This window comes from Exophiala oligosperma (assembly GCF_000835515.1).
Source record: "Exophiala oligosperma strain CBS 72588 unplaced genomic scaffold supercont1.78, whole genome shotgun sequence".
In the NCBI taxonomy this organism is placed as follows: domain Eukaryota; kingdom Fungi; phylum Ascomycota; class Eurotiomycetes; order Chaetothyriales; family Herpotrichiellaceae; genus Exophiala; species Exophiala oligosperma.
Window position 1 is genome coordinate 1 of NW_015622895.1, and position 9,080 is coordinate 9,080.

The 9,080-nt window shown below is 50.4% G+C and overlaps 2 protein-coding genes across 2 annotated transcripts; one reads left to right on the forward strand and one right to left on the reverse strand.

Moving 5' to 3' along the window:
• Positions 1-361: 361 nt before the first annotated feature.
• On the forward strand, positions 362-2,421 carry PV06_11841 (uncharacterized protein; the record flags this gene model as incomplete). The annotated part of the gene is made up of 5 exons (XM_016413576.1): positions 362-947; positions 1,010-1,202; positions 1,262-1,411; positions 1,474-1,940; positions 1,991-2,421. 5 exons carry the CDS (start codon positions 362-364, stop codon positions 2,419-2,421), a joined length of 1,827 nt encoding a protein of 608 aa, XP_016256044.1.
• A 2,679-nt stretch (positions 2,422-5,100) lies between these two features.
• Positions 5,101-6,969, reverse strand: PV06_11842 (uncharacterized protein; the record flags this gene model as incomplete). The annotated part of the gene is made up of 5 exons (XM_016413577.1): positions 5,101-5,142; positions 5,246-5,938; positions 5,998-6,102; positions 6,172-6,463; positions 6,533-6,969. 5 exons carry the CDS (start codon positions 6,967-6,969, stop codon positions 5,101-5,103), a joined length of 1,569 nt encoding a protein of 522 aa, XP_016256045.1.
• Between the last annotated feature and the right edge of the window lie 2,111 nt (positions 6,970-9,080).

The following is a 9,080-nucleotide window of genomic DNA, read 5'->3' on the forward strand; positions in this document are numbered from 1 at the left end:
CCTACAAGACTGACCAAGGACAAACAGTGCGATGGTGGGCGTCCAAGCTGCATGCGATGTACTGAAACGAAGGCTATGTGTGTATACGAAGAAACGATTGTTCGCAAGTCAAACTCCTCGTCCGGGTACGTGACCAAGACACCACGCTCCTATTCTCCCCAGGGATTCCAAGACCTAACTGGCGTTCAGGGAAAAATTTCAAGTCCTGGACCGGCTGAAAGCCATTGAGGAAAAGCTAGAACATGTCCAGTGGACTTACACACGCAACCCACCTCAGCTTCCTATCGAGCCTTCATCCATGCACAGGTGTCATTTACCGCATAATCCGTCTACCGGGCCCTCTATAAGTCCGCAAGAGGACATGCCTCCTTGCGACGTCTTCGAAGACTCCGTGGACGGTATTGGGACTATTCGCTCAAGCGACAGCCAGGATGATTCTGCACACTTCGGGGCATCGTCCAACATCGCTTTCCTGCTCCGCATCACCCAGGCTCTGGCCAATTCGGCTGGTTGCGGTAACTCAAGAGATCTGCTAAAACCTTATCATCGTTGTCCGTCTTCTGCTACGTCTTCGAACGTTCCTGGGCCTGAACCGGGCCTTTCCGGCGCCCTATCCTGGCCGAAATCTTGCCAAGCTACTATCCTTGATATTCCACCGGATGCCATGGACATAATACAGGAGTACTTTGCAACCGTGGCGCTGTTCATGCCCTTCTTGCATGAAGAATCATTCATTGCTGTTTTCGAGCGAGGGCGTACGCAATGTTTCAGGAACGTTCGAAAATCATGGCTGTCCTTGCTTTACATGATTTTGGCCCACGTCTACCTAACTCAGACAGCAATGTCCCCTAGCACAGAGTCAGCTGAACGTTCCGAAAACTTCTTCCAAAATGCCTTGGCTTTGGCGGTGCCGGAAGTCATCTTGGGCCCGACTAGCCTGGAACATGGTATGATACGCCCTACATCTGCCTAATCAGTCCCAGTGTTCTAATAACTTAACATCATGCAGTCCAACTCTTCTGTTCGATTTGTGCGTACCTGCAAGGCTCATCGCACTCTTCGCGTGTATGGACATTCCACGGCCTGGCTGTTAAGTCCGCCCTGCAGCTCGATCTGTGCTCCACTGAGTCTTGCTCTCATCTAACGCCTTTGGACCAAGAGATGCGGAGACGAACTTGGTATATGTGTCTCATAAACGATGCGTGGGTGACCTCCCATTCTCGCCTTATTCGTCTACCCTAAACTAATTTTTGGGGTCTAGGATATTTAGTGTCAAGTTTGGTCGACCACCCTTAGTGGCAGAGTCCTTGTGGAAGGCGAGCACCCCAAGCAAGATCACCGATTTACCTCCGTCCGTTGCCAGGAGCCCCTCGGTGATGGCTACGAGCCTGTCCTATTACCGGGCTATGTTGTAAATGACTCTTCACCGTTCCCCGGAAATATAGCACCACGAGCTGATCTCACGCTGAACAGATCACTGTCATTCATCATACGCGACATCACGAAGAGACTATACTATGATAATGTCGGATCCCCTCCACCCCTAAGCTGCGCTGAGACGTTGACGGAAACCTTTAATCTCTCATACAAACTTTCCGAGTGGCATGGGAATGTGCCTCGAGCTCTGCGTCCCGGCGAAGGACTTGAGAAGCAGTACACTAGACACCAGCCTCTCGAGACACGCAGACTCCAAGTGGCCCTGTCCTTTCGATACTCTGGTGCCTGTATCCTTCTTCATCGCCCAATATTACAGAAGCTTTGGGATTTCAATAGTGATTCAACCAGCCTGGAGCTGACTCTGCTCAAAGGGACAGGCTTTCTTTCTTTGAGAAGCTGTATGGATACTTGTAGAGACGCAATTCAAGTGGGAACAAGCATCGTCAAAGAGATCAATAGGCAAACGAATTTACTGGGAGCATGGTGGTTCACGACCTATTACAGTGAGTTTGTTCAATCCTTGCCTCTCCTAAGCCCGGGCTAATGAACCAAGCTTTCAATGCCTCCCTCATGATCTTGGGCGTCCTCCTGGCCTCAATGGAACCGTCCTTCAATGAATTGCTCTCGCTCAAAGCCACCACGTCTCTCCATTCTAGTCTGAATGACGCTGTTACACTATTGGCTCAACTTGACGGAGGCAGTCCAATGATCAAACAGTGTCGCGAATGTCTACAACGCTTGCTTAAAATATACTACTCAATCGCCCAAGCATCCATTACTGAAGACGGCAGTAACAAGAGAGAGCAAATTGAAGTCGACCAATTAACGTCGAGCTGTACCTCTAGCGGAGACATCGATCTGAGCTGGCTACCTCCGAAGGATTCCGGCTCTTTCACTCTAGGCCATGGGCCGGGTGTTACAGACACAGACCTCAATCTGTTTGAAGGCCTCTTCAGCTCCAACTTTGAGTTCCTGTACGGATAAGGCTAGTTGGGCTTTTTCTCGACGCCGCGACGAAAAATTGCCCGTCTGCCAGCATCAGTCCACATCGTTTCGTTTACACATCCTTCATTCTGCTACTGGAATTGCCTGTGGATGGCCATCAATATCGCTGCTATCCACCCAGTTTCCATGGAGTCCCGCCCGGAGACGAACAGGCAACTTTATCAGAGCAATCTGGGCCATTGTTCTTGTATCCATAATTACCATTTCACTGCACATTTCGTCATAGTTGTTCAGCAGTGCAATCAGGTAGCCGTCTCCCTCGAGAGCGTTGGGACTACGCGGCACGAAGACGCATTCTTGACAGAACTTCCGAGGACCCGCGAAATACTTTTTGTACTCTTTAGTATCGACATCGAAGGAAGCAAGGCCGTTGAACAACGGATACCCAGCTACAATCAAGCATCATTGATCAGCAGTCGACCATGTAACACCCAAGAGGGCTTGATGGAGGTGATCAGATCCGATGGATCTTACTTACCTCCCATACGAGGAAGGATAAACGGAAAATCCGTGCCGGCCGTCTTATCCATGACGCAAACAAAGATTCGCGAATGGCGAGCCATGGCTAAGCGATCGTCGATTCTGGGGAATTCGGTTTCTTCCTCCTTGATGAAATACTCGGGCATGCCGAGCTCCAGGTTGTCGCTCCTGTAGTCAATCTCAAACTTGCATAGGAGCGATTCGGTCTCCCCAGGCCTCGGGCCCTTCCCGTTCTTGTCTGGCCACCAGAAGAAGACATTGTCGGGTGCATATGTCATGTGAAGGTGAATCTTACCGTGCTCTTCGAACGCGTTGGCTGTGTGTCCGGCGAAACCAGGAGGTGCACGAAACCACTGACAGAGTTAGCGACTGTTTATTCGCCACGGGCCCCTCCAAGCTGAGCCGAGGGCTGAAGATGGTTTACCTTGACATCACTTCCCTTGGCTTGTCTCCGAGGCAGGACTCCAATGTACATGGGGATACTGTAGTCCCATTGCCAGTGCTCTCCACCATTCTTGAGGCGTTCCAGGTCGCATGTGAGGGAAATAATGGGAAAGAGGACCTATGAATATTCTGTTAGGACGACATTGGGAAGGCAAAGGGAAAGAAAACGCCAGTCTTACGTAGTTTTCCGTGACGGCGAAGTCATGGATCATGCCACAAATGGGAGAGACGAGCCACACTAGCTCTCCCAATTTCCCATCCTTGTCGAAGGTATAGTAACAGATGTCGTTCGTTGCGTCCCCCTGAGCCTCATAGCCAAAGCACACCATCTCACGACTGACTGGGTCAAACTTCGGATGGGCCGTGAAAGTTAGACAAGGCAATTGCCCGTCAAAGTCATACAGACCGAGGGTCTCGAGGGTATCGGGATCCATTGCATAGGGAGGTGAGTCTTCCTTGAGCGCTAGGAGTTTACCGTTCCAAAATACAATGTTGGTATTAGCCGTCGACCGGACTTTGAAGTCGACCAAATCTGTATATCTGTTTCTATACTTTCCTGTATGCGGGGTTAGCCCTCAGGTTATTTCCATCTCTTACGAGGGTAAAGGCCAACCTAGAAGAGCTCTCCTTGCCTTTGCTTCTCGTACAAACTTCTCGGTCCGAACATAGCGTTGCTTAAAATCAACGTGGCCGTTAGAGATGCGAAATGCGCTGATGTTACCGTCGCCGTTAAACCACTAACCTCGGTAAGTGATTGATCAGGCATCCCAGACAAATGCCAAGGTCCAAATAGAACGTACCACATCATTTCCAGTGAAGGAGGGAAATTGAGGCTCAGGCATCACCCGGTAGAATGTGCCATTGATTCCCTTTGGGATTTCCCCAAAAACTTCGAGATTGCCTATATCACCCTCGAATCTCGTTGGCCTATGAAAGCCTGCTACTTGGGGATCCTCCAGTGAGAAGTGTGCGGGTGCCGGTGGCCATTCGTCTTGGTGATTCGAACATCCAGTTGAACCTCCAGTTGAACCATTGAGTCCCTTGGGCTTTAAAGCTTCCTTGAAATGGCCTGCCATGGAGCTGTCCGTTGGCCTGATACTTGGCACCTGGCTCAGAAGCTGAGGAGAATGTCTTCGGACGAGGTACTTCGGAAAGTCTGCTTTCGACGCCACCGCTGCTATTTGGCTAGTCTACCATCTGGCTTCGGAAAGGCTCCGACTTGAGCGGACCAATGAAACAGGCTCGGGGGTACCGGCAGGGATGAAGAATAACAAGTGCCGGCGGGGAAACATTGATGCCGAGCCAAGCTACTTTGTGATGGACTTCTTCCGAGCGGGGAGCAGACAAGGTCTTCGGCAGTGTTTTCAAGACTGCGCGCCTCATCCGAGAATTGTGACCGTGGCGGCCCATTAACTTGACATAATTGAGCCCAGGCTGATTTGACCTCCACAACTTGTTTAGTCGCTCGCATTGGATATGTAACATCTGACTCTTCCTACGAGACGGTACAGTACAGTCAAAAATATTGTCATGGTCGCCACGCTCTGGGTGGCGGCGCGCAATTGACCGCTTTCTTTGTTCAGAACTCTAGATGATAAAAGAGCAGAACAAGGTGACCCGTAGTCCCACCAAGAGTCCTCTACTCTCTAAAGGACTTTTACATAACCGAGACCTATAAATGCGTTTAAGGAACAATCATGACCAACGTTCATTGACCAAAGTACCAGTGCTTATTTAGTCTTGACGTCTCTCAAAGATAATGGGACATAGATCGCTCTAGAAATACTGTGGTCAGCTGCGTGCCTTCTTCACAGGTCCATCCTCGGCCATCAAAGAAATGCCGAGAACAAAATACCGGTCAATCAAACACGACACTTACCTGGAGAACTCCGACAAAGGTCTCCAGAAGTCTCATCTCGGGTACGTCGCCCGGAGGGGGCTTGATGACAAAGCGGCGACACGTTACTGCCAAGGCAATACACATCTCCATATATGCCATGTTCATGCCCGCGCACTGGCGTGAGCCTTTTGAAAAAGGCACTAGATAGCGCGAGAGCTCCGGGGAGTCGCCATCCAGCCAGCGTGAATGTTTAAACACGTGCGGATCTGGGAAGATTTCTTTGTCATTATGCATGACCCACGTGCTCATTCCGACTTTTGTTCCGTGGGGCAGATAGTGACCGCTTGGAGTGGCCAGGCCCTCTGCAGGAACAACGCGCCAGAGGTACCCAGGAAGTGGACTCGCCATTCGAAGAGATTCTTTTAAACAGGCCGCGAGGAGCGGAATAGTCTCAAGAGTGTCCCAGCTCGGAATGGTGGCAGGATTAGGGATGAGGTGCCGCAGCTCCTCATTGAGCTGTTCCCAGACATCGGGCTGACGAGCAAGGTGGACCAGGGCGACCGTCAGGGTTATCGCGGTGGTGTCACTCCCAGCAATGAGAAGGTCTTCAGCCTCGTTTTGGATCTCATCTTTGGACAGCTTCCGAGTACCAGACGGAGGGTTGAAAAGACCATCAAAAAGATAGCGGACTTTGGTGTCAGGAACGTACCCATCAACGCACTCCCGTGCCCACTTCTCATATCACAACTATGAGCTCACGCACTCTGGATTGAGAATGAGTTATTGCCTACCTTTTTGAAAGATGCCATCGCCGCCATGTCACTATTAATTCTAGAAAGATATGGAATGAAAGCCTTTGCTGACGTGACTCGAGCAATCAAGGGAAGTCGTATAAACTGCACGCGATTAGCAAAAAGTTTCAGTCCTTGACCGAGTCAGCTCTCAGTGGGACTGGGGTCACTGACATGATAAAAGGCAGCAACAGCAATGTTCATTGTATCCAGCATTGGGTGGTCTAAGTTCGCGCGGTCGAGAGCGCCTAAGCACTGTCCAAATGCGAAAGTTGAAATCACGTCGAGAGTGAAGCTTCGCCATGCGGCAAAAACATTGACCATCCGGCCATTGGTGGCTGCTTTGCCGAAAATCTCAACTATGCTGTACAATTTCTCGTTGACCAGATCCTGAATTGAGGTGATGTTTTGGCGAGACAGTTTTGCAGCGAGCTGCTTTCGGCGTTCTTTATGCACTTGCTTGTCACTATACTTGCGGTTAGTCGGTGTCCGGAAAGAAAAACCATGAAAAGCAAGACTGAGAGCCATTACTGACGTGGCAGTGACCGCAGTTCCTCCTTCACTTGCGCTTGGGAATAGATGGTAGAAGTCTGGGTCCTTCGCATAGTCTGACCCCGAGCGATAGATCTTGTCGTATTGCGAAACATCGTGGATGACGACTTTGTTCGGACCCACGCGAACGACGCTGCTGGCGTGTTTCTCGGCTAACTCAACACACTTTTCCGGGAATGCCTTGCTCAACTCATAGTAGTATGACCACCAGTTGGTAATTGCCGCCAACTTGGGTCCAGGCACATGATGCAAAGGATGGAAGTATAGCATGTTCAATGTATAAGCGGCGAAGATTGTGAGCAGGATTACCACCAACCCGTTCAAGGACTTCATTTCCACGAAGGTACCATGAAGGTGGGACTGGTCGAGCCTCGTCGTCATGTCACCGACGCCTTTTCCTTGGACGATACTGTATTCCATTTTGCTGTCCCGTCAATGTAGCAATGTTGCACGAGGTCTCACTCCTAAAGAATATATTGTATCATCGAAGGAGTTTCACCTCGTACTCAAGCCCAAAGTAAACTACTGTTCTCAAAAGTGCAGCCACACGAAGGGTACCTGAGTCTCCAAACCAGTCATTGACGTTCTGATCAGATGACAGGACCTTGTTCCTCGCTTCGTTTGGTGGCGGCTAGCCTTCTCCGCTCTACCCGACATGAGAAGTCGGACTTTCCAGTAAGGTTCAGGGGCCAAGCCGATCGGAGATAGGAAACACTGTTGCGTCGTGCGGAAGCGGCTCTGCCTCCTCTCCCGACTCCCACATCCGTATAGGAGACGATAGTTTGTAAGTAGTTGCCATTAAACAATTCAGCAGTCTCCGCAATGAGAAGCTCCTCCCAAAGGCCTTCCCCGCCCACGACGGCGTCACCTCGCCAATTTATGGGATGAACCACTTTGTCAATAGCCCCATGGGGCCCCATTTGATTAGGGAACAATCCTGCCAGGGCGTTGTTGTCTGCCGTGAATATAAAACTCGGGTCATAGCCTTGCTCGATGTCGAAGCGGACACTAGACTTCGAGCTATACTGATCGACATTTCTGTCTATACCAGAACTTGCCAACCTCTATCGTCCAAGTCCGAATACCACCTCTCGATAGCTCACACATACCATATTGTCGCAATGTCAGCTCAGAATCAAGCAGTGCACGCGCACGCGACGTCAGATCCAGAGCATGAGGTGTCTTCTAACCATTCCAATGCCTCTAGATCTGTACGCATTCGTGATATTCAAGCTACCATCGCACTGGAAGAAGATCCTCACCGTGCAGCACTAGATTTTAATCCCGAAGGAGTTAGGGTATTTGCGGGTACATGGGCTGCCATTGGCGTATGTGTCATTTTGTTCGAGCATCTTTCTGTCTAGCAAAGGCCGTGTCGGTGATGGCTAACTGGTGAACTACAGTTTCTGTCGTTCTCTTTCGCGCCTGCCATTGGACTGTCATTCCTCTGCTTTGCCGCAATAGTTATGCACGTCTTCCAAGACCTCGGCGGAACCACCGAATATGCATGGGTTATTGGGGCATGGTCGTTGGCGTCAGCCGTCTCCTTCGCCATTGCTGGGCCACTCAGTGATATCTTCGGTCGAAAGACTCCCATTCTATTCGGCCAATTCCTGGTAACTATTGGCTGTGTCGTCGCGGCCTCTGCCCAGCGTGCCAATTCCCTGATTGTGGGAGAAGCTCTAATCGGTTTCGGTACTGGGTTTTTGTTTGTATCGTACGCCGGCGTACCGGAGATGCTCCCAAATAAGTGGAGGTCGCTAGGTCTTGGTATTCTTGAATTCGGACTTGGTACCCCTTGGTAGGAAGAGCCGTGTAACTTGTTGAAACCCATCACAACTGACCATGTTCTCAATTACAGGGGCCTAGCAGCCGCTCTCATCGGTAACACTCTCTACGAGAACGCAAGTTGGCGCTGGATCTTCTACATTGGCATCATCATTGAGGTTATCTCAATGGCGGGAACCGCTTGGTTTTATCGGCCAACATCTCGACCCCGGGGCGACTTCGATAAATCCAAGTGGGAATTAGTCAAAGGAATAGATTTCGTCGGATTCCTCCTTTTCGTGGCCGGACTCACCATATTCCTAATTGGCGTCACCTGGGGTGGTTCCACCGCACATCCCTGGAAGAGTGTGTCTACAATTCTCCCCATCGTTCTTGGGTTCGTAATCTTGGTTGCTCTATTCCTGTACGAGTCGAAGGTCAGAAACCCAATGTTCCCTCTCAGCCTACTTGCCCAATTCCGCCAGTATACAGTCCTACTCGTCGTTCTTTTTGTCTCTGGAATGAATTTCTACTCCATGTCATCTCTCCTTCCTCAGGGCTCATTCACCATATTTACGACGAATCCGACTACAGTGGGGCTGATGTCACTTCCTACCAACATCATGAACCAGATTATGGGCGTCTTGGTCCCTGCTCTTGCTCATAAGATCGGCTACATCAAATACCAGCTGGTTTTTGCCCTAATCATGCAATGCGCCTTCGTCGCTGCCATCGCGGGTGCCGTTTATCCAAATAACCAAACT